The sequence below is a fragment of the Nothobranchius furzeri genome, chromosome 1 (genome assembly GCF_043380555.1).
Source record: "Nothobranchius furzeri strain GRZ-AD chromosome 1, NfurGRZ-RIMD1, whole genome shotgun sequence".
Taxonomy (NCBI): domain Eukaryota; kingdom Metazoa; phylum Chordata; class Actinopteri; order Cyprinodontiformes; family Nothobranchiidae; genus Nothobranchius; species Nothobranchius furzeri.
In genome coordinates, this window is record NC_091741.1 from 61,971,790 (window position 1) to 61,991,157 (window position 19,368).

At 40.9% G+C, this 19,368-nt stretch overlaps 1 protein-coding gene across 3 annotated transcripts in view; it reads left to right on the forward strand.

Annotated features, from left to right (window-relative positions):
- The window catches only part of tafa2 (TAFA chemokine like family member 2), a 128,736-nt gene extending 116,123 nt beyond the window's left edge, over positions 1-12,613 (forward strand). For 2 of the 3 annotated variants that reach the window (XM_015953753.3, XM_015953770.3), the window contains exons 5-6: positions 1,756-1,803; positions 11,790-12,613. In XM_015953753.3, coding sequence (XP_015809239.1) covers positions 1,756-1,785 — 30 coding nt within the window. In that variant the 3' untranslated portion in view covers positions 1,786-1,803; positions 11,790-12,613. Of the gene's footprint in view, positions 1-1,755; positions 1,804-2,116; positions 3,496-11,789 lie in introns of those variants that run through there. The other variant, XM_015953762.3, reaches the window with a different exon arrangement.
- Positions 12,614-19,368: the final 6,755 nt, after the last annotated feature.

Below are 19,368 nucleotides of genomic sequence, written 5' to 3' on the forward strand. Positions count from 1 at the left end.
ACACCATCTACGACACCCCTGCTGTCTTTTTTTCTGCCATGATCTCAACATTAACCAGTTACTGATCTCTTCTGTTGACGCCATGTTTGACTTAGTTGTATCCACAAACCTGGCCTTCATCTGGTCTGATTACTCTACTGTGCCCCCTAGTGGAATTCCGCAGTACCTCAAGCAGTGGTGTGCTGTTGTCGGTACAGGATCTGCTCGGGTGCAAAATCGGCTCGGGGTCCTTCGACTGCCGATGATGTCAAAGTACGGCAAACTCACTCAGACAAAATACACTACACATCTATACTGTTGGAAAGAATTTAGCAGTTTCGTTATTAAAATAATGTTTCTTAAGATGTAAGTTTGTGTTTATAATGGTATTTGTAAAATAAAACACTATATTTTATTCATAATGTTGAACTCCTCTTTGAGCACATCCCTTGAAGGATCATAGGTATTAGCAACACATGTGAAATTGAATTTGCAGGAAAGAAGTGTGTCCCGTTTATTGAAGTATTTTGTGTTTAGAGCTTTTGACGTCTTGTTCATGCGTAGTTCAGTTACGCTCATAGCTGCTAGCCAAAACTGTGGAGCGACAAGTTTTCTGGCTTTACTAAGATACCTGTCTGTACTTATTTGATTGATGGTAGTTTTACTTTCTATTAGACTCCAAATGTAATCATTTGGCACGTTTCTAATTCATAATTTGTAATAATGTAATCAGCGATATTAGCTTTAGCATTCCTATGGGTTTTTCCATGTATATTAGCATTGCGCTAACCACTCGCTGCCAAATTGCAGCCTTTGCGATTAGAAAATCTCCTTTTGTCACGTCGCAATTTAATTGCGCATGCAGTTAATCGTTCAGCCCTAATATATATGCAGCTCTATGTTAAAAGTGTATTTTCAAAGAGGTAATGATGGATTTCTTTGTAAAAGTTGTCCATCTTTCCAACAGAAAGATTTGCCTGGACCAACGTAACGTGATATCAACGTAACGTGATATCAACGTAACGTGATATCAACGTAACGTGATAACAACGTAACGTGATTACGTAATTCCGTAAGGTTCATGTTCAGCCAATCAACTACTTAGACGTCATCGGCAGTCGACGGACCCCGAGCCAATTTTGCACCCAAACAGATCTTGTACCGACACCGTGCAGCAGGTATGTGAACAAAGACACTGCCTGCTGCTTGTGCTAACACGAGGTTATAGAGCAAGTATATTTCTGCCTTTAGAGGGCTCACCAAAAAGACAGACTGAAATTGACCAACGTCCATGTTGACAAACCACAAAGCTTCTTTTGACTGGCCAGTAAACTTGATCTTTTTGGAAAATCACATCAGTTCCATGTTGAAATGAAGCTTTCTTAGAAAAGAGCAACGACCACATGAAGCATGGACAAGGCCGGGTTTGGTTTTTAGGGTGATTTGTTGCATCTGAACTGAAGAACCTGCACAACAACTTCCCAAGACTACCAACATTTCCTGGAGCCAAACATACTGTACTGCCTAGGGTCTCATCCTCAGTTGTGGCTCATCTTCGAACAGGACCATGAGCCAAACATTCAGCTAGGTCACTGCAGACTACCTTTTTTAGGGTGTGTGTAAAGAGGGTACCAACAGATTTGTTCATTACATTTAAATAGTTTTCCTTTAGTTCTGATCCAAATTGGGCTGAAAACGTTTTCATGTTGCTGTTGATGAGATTTTGTAAAACAGAAAACTAAATGTCTTTTCTTCTGTTTTTGTTCATATTTAAAGATTTCTGCAGACAGAGACCAGCTTTGGTAACTCCACGACAAACCCCAGGTGATTATTCTGATCCTATCATAACAGCTATCATTTCAATATTTCTGTTGTTGTACTAGCCTACGTGTATAAGATACAAAGACATTTCAACCATAAATCTTTAATGTAGCTTCTAATTAGCTCATTGTCAGATTAAGCACAATTCCCTGTAGTGTTACACCAGAGAAAAAAAGATGGGAGTGAGAGGAGGAACAGAATACAAACACGGAACAACAACCTGTTCAAAGCAGCATCATTACCCAGCTGATCTAACTCACACACCTTTGAACTCAGCCGGAGACACAACTTTCTTCAGTTTCTAATCTTTCTGCAGGCAGCTTGGAGCAGCAGGAGCTCACGCTTTTCTTCCTCACCTCTGCTGAGCTTTTAGAAAAACAGCCTACATAATGCTGGAACCTCCAGCTATACTCACCTCCGTGGCTCAGTCACACACACCGAGAATTGAAAATGTAAAGCTAAGCTGTGACTGGCTATTAGAAAGCCCAGGGGCACAGTCAAAGGGATGAACAGAACTCGTGCAAAGAATTTAGTAAATTCGACGGCTGAAATGGAAACAAGACGACTAAACTGTTTCTTTTATATGGATAAATACTGGAATCCTCAAAGAGGACATCAGGAGCCCGCTGTGTTCTGCTTTATACGAGAGGGACAACAGAATAAAAACTCTAATGCCTGCTAGCGCTGTGTTGTGTGTTCAGAACACAGCTTTTCATTATGCTGTTTGCACTTGTATCATCATTTTACATCCTCCAGTCCTGGCTCATCCTTCAGCTGTAGAGTGAAACAGATAAGAGTCTTTGGCAGTTTGAGGAGAATCAGGTTTCAAGACGAGCTTTATGTCTTAGAATTTAGCTAGTGAGGATTTTAACAATCATTGATGACTCGATTACAAAACACACTGCTCAAAAAAATAAATACTTGAAGGGAACGCTTAAACCAAGCAATGCAACTCCAAGTCACTCGCACTTGTGTGAAATCAAACTGGTCATGTAGGAAAGAACACTGGTTAACAATTAATTTAATCTACCGGTGTGCAAAAGGAATAGACAAGAGGTGGAAAGCATGCACAGGCGTTGTAGGGAGGTCACACACACTACCGAGCCTCATTCTGACTTGTTTTAAGGATGTTGCACCAAAGTTGGATCAGCTTGCAGTTTTTCACTTTCATCTTGAGAGTCACTCCAAATCCAGACCTCCATGGATTGATACATTTGATTTCCATTGATAATTTCTGTGTGATTATGTTGTTGGCGCATTCAACCATGTAAAGGTCAAAGAATTAAATAAAAATTTTCATTCAGATCTAGGATGTCTTATTTTTGTGTTCCCTTTATTTTTTTAGTAGTGTATTACTAAGTATGTTTGCATTGTGCGCATGTTATTTTCTTCATCAACGCAACTCTGAATGAATGAATGAATGAATGAACGAACGAATGCATGAAAAAACGAATGAATGAACGAATGAACGAAAGTAAGCCCAGCTGTAATATGTTCATAGTAGGTACCACACCACGAGTTTATGACATTCAGGACTAATGCCCATACATTCATAGCATCTTCTGCATTATGTTATGTATTTATTTTTTTTATATTATGAAACAATAACAGTTGTAAAAATATAAAATCATTTCATGTAATGTGAATTTTGGAAATTGTAGCTGTTCTCATAAAATAAACTTAAAAACAAAGATAGTCCAAGAGCTCTTTCTTCCACATTTTGCATTTCTGGTCTGAGCATAAAATTGAAGTACACAAAAAACAAAACCACCAGTCCCTTTTTCATCTTTGGATCTTTGACTGTCAGTTAGAAATTAAAAGAACACATAAAACACTGATTATTATTATTATTATTATTATTATTATGACGATGCCTGCAGCAACTGTAGAGAGAAAATCTACAGCGAAACAGAAGCGAGGGGCTTCTGGAGAAATTTCAGAACCTCTAAAAGTGTTTGGGAAGACTTTTGCTTCTGTTCTCGATTCGTCACCTTTTTTGGAAAAATTCATGAATAAAAAATTTATTTATTTATTGAATTTAATTAAGGATATTAATGTTTTTATTGATGGTTTGATTTATTTCTCCATCAGAAGTTAAAATATTTAAACACTGGTGAACTAACTGGAAAAGGACCCATGTCGTTTTCACAGCAAGAATCTAACGTCGCTTACACGTTAGCGTCGGCACACCCGGGGTTTGGTGGGGCTTGACGGCGTAAGTTCGGTCTTGAGCGGGCGGTGTAGTGTTCACATATAAATCTGATGGACTTCTCAGGAATGTGGAAATCCTATGGGCGATGTTTAATACACGCGGGAAAGTCCGCGGTGTCCTCCATTATAGGGAGCCTAAGTCACGCCCACCCACTTCCGGACCATGGGTCCCCCGAAGAACAAAAAAATTAATGCAAGTCAATGGGGGCTAAAAATGCTATTTACTAATTCCGCATGTTTTGTACCATGGATATGATGTCCGTGAATTCTAAAGACACATTTTGATACCAAGAACTCGCTTATTTTCGAACGGGGGAGCAATATTTTAGGTTTTGTGTAAAAACAAGTCCAAGACTACAAATGCGCTTCACGAAAGTGACGTCATCGACCCAGACACCCAGTCTCCCTGGGGTCCCTGCGCTCTGGGGCAGCTCCTGGATCTCTGAGACTTGGAGCTCCTTCCATCTCCTACGCATCTTTAGGGGGCAGATCTGTGGCCCCTCACACTCTATTGGACGCTCCTATAGAGAAACCTTACATATACAAGCGAGGGTACGCACACAGGTGCTCACATGGTGCTCTCGTAAGTATGGACTTGGGCACGTTCAACACATATCTTAAGGCTGTGGTTGGCACTAAATGCACTGTGATTTATTATCATGATTGTTCAGTAAAACAATGTTGATTTTATATTTCCTCATCAGGTTGACGCAGTGATAGCTTGCTCCTGTTGTATTGTTGTGTGTTCCTTTTCTATTTTTTTCTCCTCCTGCAGGTCTAGAGGCAGACTCTTGTTCATCATTCATTGTTTATTTTTGTGGAACCCCCCCCCCCCCCTCCTCCTCCTTTTGTCTCTTCCTTTCTCTTTCACCTCTGTCTCCGTGTTTGGTCAGAATTACAAGCATTAAAAAAAAACAATAACATTACATTTTTAAGTATGAGGCATGACATTGAAAGCAGAAGCTTTGATGCTCCACCTGAGAGTAAATCTGTAAGGCTTGTCACCAGCATTCAGACATCAATTCTGTTTTCTTCACAGCCGGACAGGACACAAAAAAAAGACGAACTTTTACAAAGATGTCAAAACACCCATCATTGCTTTTCATTTAAATTGCAGTACAACATATGTGCGATCCAGGGCGTAAGGCAAAGCGGATTAAAAAATAGCTTTTTTAGCCCCGTTGACTTGTATTCATTTTTTCGTTCTTCCCATGACCCATGAGCCGACCGGAAAGGGAGCAGACTTAGCCTCCCCATAAGGTAAACAAAGGCAGACATGAGCTGTGTTACTTTTAGAGACTCTGAACCACATAATTTTATTAATTTGTAGTGTGTGTCCTCAGTCTTGTGCCACACACACTGCATTTACCCCTGAGCAGCGGTCTGCTCGCTGGGCCAAGAGCTCCGATGAAGAGGACAGGCAGGCACACACACACACACACACACACACACACACACACACACACACACACACACACACACACACACACACAGAGAGAGAGAGAGAGAGAGCGAGAGAGAGAGAGAGCTCACTCTCTTTTCCCGTTCCCACTTGGCTGCAGCTCTGTGCTACAGACAGAAGTTTACTCAACAGCATCCAGCATGAAAATGAATCGTGCATGCGGGAACCCCCGCTGGCTCATTCTTCTCGTATATCAGAGGCGGTAGGCATTATTTCAGCCGGCCAATCAGTCTATAGTGACGCCAGCAGTCCCAGTCTGACTGCTGGGGAGAAGGTCTGAAAAAAAGAGTCGCCTCGGAACCGAAAACACAAAACTGACCTGTGCGTGAAACCAAATTCTGGTACCGGAAGGGACCGAACCGACGCTAAGCTCCATAAGTACCCTAAAAGTCTCCTTCTGAGCTTAGTCTCCTATCACACTGTCACTGAATTTTGTTTTAATTTTTGCCTTTATTCATTTTTATTATACTAAACAAAGAAAATCATACTATTAAAATGGAGATCATTTATAAATCCAACACAAATGTAAAAATCACCACAAACTTTTTTCCAGTTACTAAAGCAGTGATTCACTCAGGCTGAAACTGCTTTGTACAAGTGAAACAGCCTTTTTTTTTTATCAGCGGACAGGTTTCTGTTTCAACTTGGCATCAAGGTAGTAAATGTTGATAGCTCACCGTTATGGCCGTGCAATAATGACACCATCTGTGTGTAGATTTGTTCCCTATACATTATGCTTTCATATTTTATTATGTGTGCAGCCTGTGAGATGTCCCCCAGGAAAATTAGGGCTTGATTAAATGTATACTTGCTGAAATGGCAGATGGTCAAACAACCAGAGCAAATGGGGGAAAACATCCATCCGTTTTCTATACCTGCTTTTTCCATCCGGTGTTGTGGGAGTCGGTGCCAGGGACAGGCTGTGTCTCCAACAGGTGCATCACAGGGGCATACAGACAACTGGAGGCACATTTTTGGATCACCAACAACATCCACAATTTTTTACTTTGTGAGAGAAAAACTGAAGCCTCTCTCCACACACACACACACACACACACACACACACACGCACACACGCACACACACACACACACACACACACACACACACACACACACACACACACAGACACACACACAGACACGCACACACACACACACACAAACACGCACACACACACACACACACAGACACACACACACACTCACACACACACATGCACGCGTGCAAGAAAAACCTTCAAGCTTCACATTAAACGGTGCCCATAATCTTGCTCTGAGGCAACGGTGCTAACCATGAAGCAAGTTGTAAAAACCTTATATAGCAAAAGAAAAACAAACAGAAAAACTATCTAAAAGTGGAAGTGAAGATAGAGTGGGAGGACTTTCAGTCCTTAGATGAAGTCACGTTTGCATGAAGCACAAGTCTACTATGTCTTTAGGAAACCCGTGTTTTCTCATTCTAACTTAACAGTAAAAACACAGATAAGTTGGGTGTTTTGGAAAATTGAAGCCAGATGCTTTCATAAGTGTGGATTAAAATATTCCAGCACAATACTGACATGATTTGCTGCTGCAGGGAATAACAGGACAAAAACTATATATATATATATATATATATATATATATATATATATATATATATATATATATATATATATATATATATATATATATATATATATATATATATATATATATATATATAAATTCAGCATTTATTTGACTGTCATAGGACTAATATCATCTAATGCTGATATTTCACAGTATCCGCCATTCGTTGTTTTATTTTTGAGAATGATCAGTGGCTGAGTCTTTCATGCAGGCTGATCATGAAATTGCCATTTACCCCTATATCCTGCATTAGTTTCTGATAGAAAATAGATAAAATGCTGATTTCTGACAGATCTACCTCACACTGTCACTTAAGGTTCATGGACTCACCTATCTTGACTTGTGACGCAGAAGGCTGTTGTTTGGCATCCAGGAAACAGTTGGTGTGTTTATTTTGAAACCATACACAACAGTTAGAAACAGACTAGTACACCCAAAAGACAAGATATCAGCTGGACTTAAATGTGGTGTCGTTTACGAAATCCCATGCAAACTCTGCAATAAAACATACATAGGAGAAACCGGACGCCAACTCAACACACGAACAATAGAACACAGAAAGGAGTGCGAGAAAGAGGCAAGTCGAAAACACACAAGAGCAGCAAAAGAAGAAGCAGAAAGCACAATAAAGAAGTCAGCCGTAACAGATCACTGCACAAGAGAAAACCATATAATGGACTGGGACAACACAAGGATCATAAACACCGAACAACAGAAATACAAAAGATGGATAAAATAAGCTATCGAGATTAGGAGACGTGGATGCGGGACCATGAACAGAGACAATGGAGTTTACTCGTTGGACCGTGCATGGGACTGCATCATCGGAGAGGGGAGAGCGGGTAGCAGAGGGCAACAATGTCCTCTGCTGCCCGCGGATGAACGGAGAAGGAAGTGACGCCACCATCAGAGTCAGCCTGACGAAGTTTGCAGCCGCAAACAAAACGATGCAGGTAAATAAAAACTTTCCGTGTTTTTAAAAGAACTAAAAGATGGAACACTTTGCATCGTTACCCACCTGCCTGCTGAGTTCTGCATCCGAGTCTTCCGCCACACATGCGGGTTTTAAACAAAGGTTTTTTTCCCCCTGCCAAATAAAAATAATCTCTTCAGAACTCATCATACGTTCTTTGAATTTAGCACGTTCATGTGCTGTCAGAGAAGAAATCCCTCCAGTCCTTCTCACCCTTACCCTGTTGGAGAAACCATTGCTCATGAACTTCAATTTTGACAATTTCGTCTCCATTTTCTCTTCTCTGATTTTAAAAATTTCATTATTCAAATTCACTCCCCAAAGTCTTCTGGTTAAACCTTTACCATGATGAAAAGCCTTGTCACGGTGGATATGATACACAACATATTGCTCAGACAGACGCGGCAGCGTGCCAATTACACAGCTGAATTACACAAACACAATTCTCACACCTGCTGTGTTAAATCCTTCCTCTGCGCTCACTTCAGGCTCTGAATGGAAATTAATGCTTTGCCAGTTAGATCAGCTCTTGTCAGCCACCAATTAAACATCGGCAACACCTAGGGAAGACTTTCCCCTCTCAGTATTTTTAGCATTGTTTCAGACAGTTACTCAAATACCATTAATGATTTTGCCGCTTCCTAAAGTGACATAGCGTATAGATCGATCTCCAGAGACATTTTCTCTTGTGACAAGAAGCAGCTCAGCTCTTTGTCTTTGCAGGCTGAAATTATTCTGAAATTAGTACCCCATTAATCACAGTGACAGCTTGGAATGTAAATGATTCAAAGATGGAGGGGGATTTAATACAGCCTGTTCAGTGACCAGACAAATGTTCAAGCTGCCTAAAAATATAGAAAATCTATGCAGGTTTTCACGTGAAGTCGTACTCTTGAATTGTTTCTGTGTCTCTGTGTAATTGGGGGTAATTTATATGACATTATGCGCTGCCATGCTGCGACTCGCCACGCTCTTTGTCAAACAACCCATTTGTGAATTAATCTAACCGGGCCGTCATGGCTGTCTGTTTTCCATCCAAAGTTTGGCATCAGTAATAGGACCTTACAAGTCCAGGGATGGCTCCCCTCAGTCCGTCAAACCTGTTGTCTGACAGCCGGCTGGAATTGATCGCGGACATTGTTATGAAGGTTGTTATGTTTCACTCCTTGAGAGTCTTTTCCAGAATGTACTTTTAGTGGAGCAGAGAAGCTGCCAGTCAGCCACCAAGCTTCATGACAGGCAATTTAATCTCAAGGAGAATGGAGGTCTTTGGAGAAAGTGACAGCGAGTGAACTAGAAATGGAAATCCAAAGATGCGAGTACAAATCCGGCTCGCCAGCCTTCTTGAAAAAAATCCACAAATTTTCTGAAAATTGACTTTTAGGTTTGAGCACTTTGTTCTGTTCTGTTGGAGCAGGAGCCAAAAAGTTTGTTTTGGGTTCACCAAATTCAACAAACATAATAGTTATCATCATAAGGCACTCGATGCGCAGATATTAAGAACCAGGAAAATGAAAGTTTCTCATCTGCTCTAAGACCTTCTTGAGCTTTTTTTTTGCAAATTTAAATGTTAAAAAAATTCCAGTTAATCTGTCTTGAAATTGTATAGTTATGACAGTAGCTGTAGCATGTTTGCTTGCTGCAGGTTGAAATACTGCTGATTTCATCTGATTACAAACAGATGCGGTTAGGACTCCATACGCGTCGCTATGAAATCGGCTGTGGCGCGGTGCAGATCTGGGTGTGGAGCACTGAAAAATGTCTGAGTGGAGTCTAGAATTTGCTGCATGTTGATTGTCATGACTTCATCGAAATTACATGAGCCAGACAGGAAGTGAGGTGTGTTTCAGCAAGGTGGATCTGGTGTATTTCAAAATAAAACCCGTGTTGCGTTGATTTTCTTTATTAATGACATCAGTTCACAGTGTATTCATGTTATTTTTACAGGCATATTTTTAAAATTGTCATGTCAAAAACACAAACAGTGGTCAGTGTGAATGGCAGTCCATCTGGAGGACTGCATCTGTTCTGAAACAGGCTAACCTCCAGGAAAAAAATTAAAAATGGACATTTTAGAAGCTAACATTTGAATTTCTTGGCCAGCAGGTTCAGCTTAGTAAGATGCTGACTTAGCCTTGAGTTTAAAACTGACTTGAAAATGTACACAAAAATGACCTTTGACCCTCTGAGTTCCGTTCTGTTTAGCACATCCAGGGATTGCACAGTTTGTGATTAGTGCACCATCTACCCAGCTAACTGCTGCGTTTTGCTTTAGTCATGCATGTTTTGACTCTCCACTGGTTACCAATCTCCTACATCAGTGTGTCCATGGAAATGTTTCTGTCTATCTTAAAGAGCTCCTTACTCCGCTCATCACCTCATCTCTGGTCCAGCAACTCCCAATCCCTGCAACAGCCCAGGACCAAACTTCACACCATGGGAGACCGGGCCTTTCAAGCTGCTGCTCCACGTTTGTGGAGCGTGTTCCCAGAATCACTGAGAGCACCACAGAGTGTGAAGTGTTTTAAAAAACAGCTGAAAACAGTTTAATTCAAGCAGCCATTTTTTTTAAATTTTTCATACTGCTGCGGTTTAACTTGTTCTAACTTGTTTAGTTTTGCATGATGTTTGTGTTGGATTTTAGGTGACTTGAATTCTGCTGTAGCACTTTGAGATTTCAGTGAAATGTAAAGCGCATTTAAAAATGTATTATTTTTATTATTATTATTAATATTAATAATAATAATAATAATAACTTACTTTGTACTTCTTTCACCACGTAATTATACATATAAAGTTCAAGGTCAAGGTTCAGGTGTCACACATATTTGATTAGGGTCTGAAATACATTGTAAATGATGAATGGCCTGTATTTGCATAGCTCCTTCTTTGGGTTCGACAGCCCCCCAAGGTGCTTCACAGCACAATCAGTCATTCACCCATTCACACACACATTCACATGCTGGTGATGCTATGGTGTAGCCACAGCTGCCCTGGGAAGCAACGAGACTGCCAAACCGTGGTGCCACCGGTCCCTCTTATCACCAGCAGGCAAGGCGGGTTAAGTGTCTTGCCCAAGGACACAACAGCAGCATTCTCTGAGCTGGGATCAAACTTACAACCTCCTGTTATGTCATGACTCCCAGACTGCCACCCTCCTCTGCCTCAGCTGCCTCCTCAATCAAGCCCTCAGCCACTTAATCTGTTTATCAAACGCATGAAATCTGAGACATGTAAAAAAAAAAAAGTCTAATGAGAGTTAAGAAGGATTTTAATAAATGATAAATGACCCATACTTGTATAGCACCTTTCAGAGCCAGACGACTCCAAAGTGCTTTATGTAATTGTATCATTCACCCATTCACTCACACGCTGGTGGTGATGAGCTACAAAGTAGCCACAGCTGCCCTGAGGCACATTGACAGAGCTGAGGCTTTCCAAGCACAGGAACCACCGGTCCCTCTGACCACCACCAACAGGCAAGGTGGGTTAAGTGTCTTGCCCAAGGACACAATGACAGAATTCAAACCTGCAAGACAACCCACTCTCTATCTGCTGCTGCCTATTTTTTTCAGTGCCAGCATAGAAACACTTTAGAATGCCAATAGAATTCTCTCTAATACATCAGTGGTGACGCTTGTTGCAAAACAGAATTTATTCAAGGATTTTATTTTGTTTCTGTACCTTTTGTGTCTCTGATTTTCTTCATATTTTTTTTCTCCTGAAACAGGTGGACCCACCAGTCTGGTCTGGAAGATCATAACAAGGAGAACACAAAGGACCTTGCTGTAAATAGGGACATCGTTTATTCTGGACTACAAATAATCTTTTGAAAACTCTGAATGCTTCTTCTTGAACTCAGTGGACATCAATAAAAGCAAAGTACAATTATTCAGAACTTTTATTTTGAAGGACTCCATCATTAGCCTTACTGGACAACAGGATTTACCCTCAGACATTGTACTGCGTGTAGTGGATTACAACAATAAATGTTGCCTATATGTTCATTTGTAGAGTAACATGAACTTTACAAGAGGTAAAACACAAACGGCACCAGTTCTCCAGCCGATCAGTCTGTTGGACCAGCAAATCAGATTCTGGACAGGAAATGTGATTTTGTAGTTTTAAAATATAAAACAAATGAGAAAATGTGTGGATTAGAAGCAAATATCTGAGGTTAATTTCAAAGATAAAAAAATGACATCATCTGCATTTCTTGTTCTACTGAAGTGTGACTCAGCTAATATACAATGACTCAAGAATTTAAGTGTGTTCCCACAAAAGCAGACCAAGTGAAATACCTTGTGTTCTGCTTTAATTTGATCATTACTCTCATTCTCAGACACCTTGTTTGACAGGATTAGGTCCAGTTTTTTTGATAAGATATTTTTAATTGGAAAATACTTGGTAATAATGACAACATTTTCTGAAATTGTTAACTAGTCATTCAAATCTGTTTCACCTTTCAGCAGTTATGGTTGGCCCTTCTTTAGTCTGTAAGTGATGACATCAGTAATAAACTATGGTTGTGTAACTAAAACTTTGTCTTTTAGTCGTCTATATACTAACATGGCTCTTTAATTCCCATTTCGTGTTAGATCAAGATGCTGCTGAAGGTTGTCAGTCATCCAGGTCATGGTAATCCAAAGGGGTTTGAATGGAGGCAACTGGACATTGTCAATTCTGACTGTATTATGGGAGGGTCAAGCTTAGAAACTGTTGCTTAATGAGCAGTAACTACCTATGAATATCCCTCCTCCTTACCCCCTGATGAGTCGTTAGCCTCTATTGTGTGGGAGTCTTATTGATTAGATGCAGGAGGGTGTAACCTAGACTGAAGCTTTTTGAGATTACGATTGAGAGCTGCATTATAGGCGCTGCTCAGGGAGCAGGGAGGGAGGGGTATTCATGTGTAGTTTCTGCTCATTATGCAACAATAGACAACTAAAATTTATAAGCTTGAATCTCCCATATTCCAGTCAGCATTGGCAAGCCTCCTTGGATGAGAACCACAACTTCTTCAAGAAGCCAAAGAAGTCTAGTTGCCTTAATTAAAACTCCTTTGGATCAGATGAAGATGATTTAACCACAAACCAGTGAACTACATGTAACAACTGTTGATTCAGTATTCTTTCCTCTTCATCTTCACTTTGATGATGTTGGTTTTCAGTGAAACTTATTTAGCAGATAGATAGTTTTTAAAGCCCATCTGGTAACAATAACGATATAAACTTTTTAAAGTGAAGAGGTCTTTTTTCCCTTCTGATTGGACTTTAATCCTACCTTTTTCTTTTAATACTTTGCTTTGCTGTAAATTTCAGTTTTGTAGTCAATACCATGTACAGGCTGGAGACAAGTTATTGAAACTAAATATAAATAAATGTACATTAAAAAAACAGATTAACTGAAAATATACATTCCCCAAATGAGAAAAAACAGAAGGTATGTATCATAATTTTTAAATAAGTCTTACTAAGCTTTTACCAATTAAATAAAGAGGCTCCAATTGAACTAGAACCATTTCACCAGACAATAAAGTCCTTATGTTGGACGAGTGCGACACAAGGCCAACATTACTATGCAGACCACAATATGGCTCAGGCGTTCATACCTAGGAAAGGTGGAAACAACTTTGAAACCCCAAGAATCATCCATCCATCCATCCATTTTCAACCGCTTAACCAGGGTCGGGTTGTGGGGTCAGTAGGCTAAGGACTTCTTTCTCCCCAGCTACTTGGGCCAGCAACTCCGGGGGACTCCTAAGGCATTCCCTGGCCAGCCGAGAGACATGGTCCCTCCATCGTGTCCCGGATCTTCCCTTGGGTTTCCCCCAAGTTGGACGTGCCCAGAAAACCTCACCAGGGAGGCATCCAGGAGGTATTCTGATCAGATGCCCGAGCCACCACAACTGGCTCCTCTCAGTGTGGAGGAGTAGCAGGTCTACACTGAGCCCCTCCCAAATGACAGAGCTTCTCACCTTATTGCTAAGGGAGAGTCCAGTCACTCTGCAGAGAAAACTCATTTTGGCCACTTGTATCCATGATCTCATTATTTCGGTCACTACCCAAAGCTCGTAACCATAGTTGAGGGTAGGAACGTAGTTCGACCGGTAAATTGAGAGCTTTGCCTTCCGGCTCAGCTCTCTCTTCACCACGGCAGACCAGTACAAAGCCTGTATCACTGCAGATGCAGTATCAATCCGTCTGTCGATCTCACGCTCTGTTTTTTCCTCACTCATGAACAAGACCCCGAGATACTTAAACTCCTCCACTTGGGCAGTACCTCATTCCTGACCTGGAGAAGGCATTCTACCCTTTTCTGATTCAAGACCACGGTCTCGGATTTACAACCAATTTTCATCCCAGCTGCCTCACACTCGGCTGCCAATCGCTTCAGCTGGAGATCACTGTCTGATCACAAGAATTAATCTTGAATTTCTGTTACAGTAATATCTAGTTTTCTTGATTGTTTTTATGTTGGATCACCATAATTATAGTTTCTTTAAATTTTTATGCTCCAACAATCTATTTTTCAGATTTTTTTTCTCATTCCTCTGCAAAGAACCATGTCTAGTGTAACAACTGTGGCCAAGGCTCTTGTGTGTGTTTTGCCAAGATGGATGAACTCCACTGGACTATTTAGAGTGAGGCTGAATCACACTCACTCCCCAAAGCCCTTACTGGTACTTAAGTTGTGTACCTTTACAGTACCACAGTTCTCTTAAATGAAACACAATTTACAACATTTTCTCACCTACAAATCTTCCACGGTTACACAAAATCTAATGGTCTGGATGAGAGCATTTTAAATGTGTTTAGCAGAAGACCCAGGTGAGATATTACTTTCCCCTGCTCTGGGAAATAAACTTATTAAAAAATTTCATACCCTTGCTGTAAAGGGACCCACCAGCCACACGCATGTGAGTCAATCTGAATCTTAACTCGTGGTTTGGGAGGAACTGATCCAGATTTTTTGAGGGACTTTCCACATTTATTCTGATCCAGTGCAAGAAAAAGTAATTCCCACGTCTAAGAAAAGGAAGTAATACAGACAGACAGCTTTGTGTGTTTAAAAGACTTTTATGTGTTCAAGTGAGAAGATCTGAAAGGGTGTCGTTTCTTCTTCCTCAAGGTTTTTGTTTGAACATTGCGTGTTGCTGGTTGTCTGCCTGTCAACCACAGTTCAACTGCGTGGCTGTTTCCCAGCCTGTTATCCGTTTCCTAACACCGGGTCTGTAGAAGGTGTCAGCAAAAACAGAAGATTCAAGTTCCATGAGCGCTTCTCTCAAACATCAAGTATGAGCAGGAATATAACGCTTTAAAATGTTAGATGCAAAATACTGCTCAGAAGTTTTGGATCACTCTGAAAACTTCTTTGATTCTCAAAGGAAAAACAATGTTTTTTTAAAGTAACACATTTGTTCAGATGATTATGGAAAGAAGAAGTTCACTGAAAAAAAAATTAAGTTGTTTTTGAAATATGATCAGTCATTTTGAGTTTCACATGTAAGCGCAAAGTGAAAATAGCCATCTACCCCTATTTCTCTTATTAGTCGCAGTTAAAAATTTGATGGGAACACACTCAAGGGAGTAAGTAGGAAGAGCACCAACAAGTGTATTCTGATGTCTTTCAAGAGATTCAAATGAAGAAAAAGGAGACAGTCCTCTCTTTCTTAATTCTCATTTTCCAACAGATCAGTTTTTACAAGAGCACATAAAAGCATTCCCTCCTCTTGCCGTATGTTGCATATTTTCATAATTTAATGATGCTTTTGTAATTACACAGTCCTCCGGGGAAATCGAGATCATCGATTCTCTGAGAACAGAAATTTGATTACACTGTAAACCACTGATGCTACCAGTATCTTCGGACTAAGGTTTCATTTAATCATCTTTCAACAACAAAAGGTCACGTCAAAATCATAATATTACATGTGGATATGAATTGCATGATATCAAATCTCATAAAAGTTTCTGGTGTGAGCTGAAAAAACCTCAACTCATGTGACTGTGTCATTTACCAGAACCTGCAAGGGCGTAGGAACCGGGGGGGTGGGTGGGTGGGGGGGGGGGGGGGACACGGGTGGGACGTGTCCCCTCCAATACTTGACAAACGCGCATTTGTCCCCCCCAATAACATGGAGAAGAAAAAGATTGATTTTGAAATATTTGACTCGCGAGCTTTTATTTTGAAAGACACCGCGGACTTCTCTCCGACACAGCCCCTCCCCTCAGGGAGTCAGACAGGCTGGCTGAGTGAAGCAGGAGTCAGAGCCAGGGCAGACTCAGGTGTCAGAGACAGACGGCAGCAGCTCAGCGAGTTCTTCTCATGGGCAAAAAAAGAAAGAAAGGAATCGTGAGTTGGTAATAATTTAGTCCAAGAGTATAATTGTATTTCTGGTCAAACGCTAAAATGGCTGACTAGCGTAAACATCTTGCTAGTTAGCATTAAACATTAAAGAGCAAGTAACGTCTAAATTAACTTTTTTTGCTGATGAACTGTATAAATGAGTGTCTAATAGTGTTTTAAATGTGTGCATTCTTTATTTTAGCATTTTGGTGCATTTTCTTTAAAAATTAAAAATTCTGTCTAAAAACCACAGTAATGCGCCACCTTCAGCTGAAAACATAGAATTTGAGTCATTTTGAATAAATTTTAGCCAATGGCTAAAGAGTAAAGTACTACGTAAACCAGTAGAGTACTACGTAGCAGCTCCGTGCCAAAGTTATAAAAGCAACGAGCGTCTCGGCCACGCCCTGTGGCGAGTTGGGAGTTGGATTTGCAAGCGAGTGTAGGAGGTCAGCGGTAGTTCAGCATTAGCATATAGCATTAGCATATCCTAGTCTTAGCATATCTTTTAGTGTTATAAATACTTATTTAGTGTTAGATTTGGCTGTTGGATATTGTAGTTTAGTTAGTGTTTGGCTGTTAGTGTAATTGGGAAAGTATTTCGGGTTTAGTGCTCCATATCGTCTTAGTATTGGTGAGTAGGTGTAGTGTAGTATGGTTGCGGTGGCTCTGTGGGCATTTTACCCGCGATTCTGCACGTCTCCGTTTGAAGAGGGAGGCTGCCCACCGTGGCTCTTCCGCGATTTAGATGCAGCCCACCGACTCTGCTCCCCCACCACGGTGGGCTCCAGTCTGAGGTGAGTAAGCTAAATAAACGTTTTAACATCTTCTAAAGACAATTCCCTACCTAAATGCAAAGTCTGAGAGACGTGGTTCACTTCCTTTAGCTAGTCAGTCGGCATTTCTGCAACAGTGGCTCTAACTGACGCAGCACTTGACAGACAGCATTACAGCGTGAAATCCAGCTTGTGAACAGGTTCTGTGAGGAATTCTGTTCAGGAGGTCGCATTTCAGGCTCTCCACATCATATGTGACTGACTTTTACGTTATAACAACGATCACACACTAGGAATGTTATAAAGCGCCTATATAGGAGATTCTTTTGTATATTATCTGACTATAAACTCCAACAACAATGTGCTTCTATTTTTTTTTTCAGGCTAAATCTACCCAAGACACTGGCTGTCAGACTGATTTAGCTGCATGAATGTACTTGTCCAGGCTGACGTGAAACCTTCCCTGTAGCAAAGGTGAATTATTTTTAATAATCTTCTATGTAAACATTTTATCATTACCTTCTAGTTTTAATTTATTTTACAGATTATTGTTACACGTGATTTTATGCTCTTTTAAACATTTATAAATGTGCTGCTTCTTTGTTTTTACATAGCCAGCCAGAATGGAGTTCACAGCCGCAGTGTGTCTGGTGACCCACGGGGACCATGATGAAAATTCATCTTCCAGAAGGTCCCAGAGCAGCGGCCACACCCCCTGAAAAGACCAAGGTGTGAGGTGTCTGCTGTTGATTCCAGCTTCCACTAGGGCTGTCGCGGTAACCGCAAAAATGAAATATCGCAATATGAAGAAACCCACCGCGCTGCATCATGGGCCACCGCGATTACTGAACTTGGTTCAACTCAATGATGCATGTTGAGAAGGATGGCTGCACTGGTATCAAAACGAAACGTTACTTCGCTCCTTTGGGAGCACTTTGGTTTTCAGTACGTCAGCTGCTGCGCAGCCAGAGTCCTTGGCCGAGACAGAGCTGCCACCAGCGGCAAAAAAAATAAATAAATAAATAAATAAACGCTTGGAGACCTGCTGAAGTCCCGGACAAGCACTGCTTCTGCAACCGTCCTGAAGAGAGTTTCAGCCGAGCTGGAGCTCACTCGCTACCTGCAGGAGGAATGCATCCACCCTAAAGAACCCCCCCTGGCATGGTGGAGCAACAACCGGGAGAGATTCCCTTTGCTCGCCAGAGTCGCACGCAGGTACGTGTGCGTTAGTGCAACGAGCGCACCATCCGAGAGGGTTTTCAGTGTTGCTGCAAATGTTGCCACCCCTCTCAGATCCTCTCTCAAACCGTAGTTAACATGCTGGTTTTGCTTGTAGGTAACAAGGACGTGACCGAGCTATAAATCACCGTCATTCGTGTGTGAAAGTGAAATGATAGTGCGCCCACCCCCCGGCGCGCGCGCGCCCGGTACATGTAATTTTTTATGCTTGATTTTAAACAACTAAACAAAATGGGGACTTGTTTATTATTTGTTAGATGCTGCAGCCAAATTTGCAATTAAAAGTTTAACCTTATCCTGAATTTTGTTGTTTTTAAGTTCAGTCGGACTCCGACTGTCGGAGAAACAAATGTTACTGCGATCTGTGTTGTTACTGCGATCTGTGTTGTTACTGCCCTTTGATCTGCATTCAGTAAAGTGTTATTAAAGAAGGCACGGCAATTTTTAACCTTTTTTAAATGTGTAAACATTATGTTTAGATAGTACTGCAATAAAAAAAGGGCTGCAATAATATCGCACACCGCAATATTAAGCCACCCTGAATCACCGCAGGGGGAATTCCTCAACCGCGACAGCCCTGGCTTCCACCTCAGTGACAGTGCAAGCTCAGTGAACTGTTCAAGGTAAAAAAAAAATTAAAACATTTCAGAATTTTTAAGATATTAACAATTAAATAAGTATGTGATTACATCATGACGGAGGCTACTGATTCTGCCCCCGTGACACTTGGTGGTGACGTGTGAGCTGATTCACCTGGAAAACAACTTTTACATTAAATATTTTGTTTTTGCTATCAAAAGTAAATTAACTAATAACCTGCATTATTGCAGGACACTCAGCAAAATATGGACTCTACACCATGAGGCAGGCACACGTTAATAACTCCATAAGAACACATAAGGTGAGCAACACCACATATTGTACACCGTCCTGAATTTGTTTTCT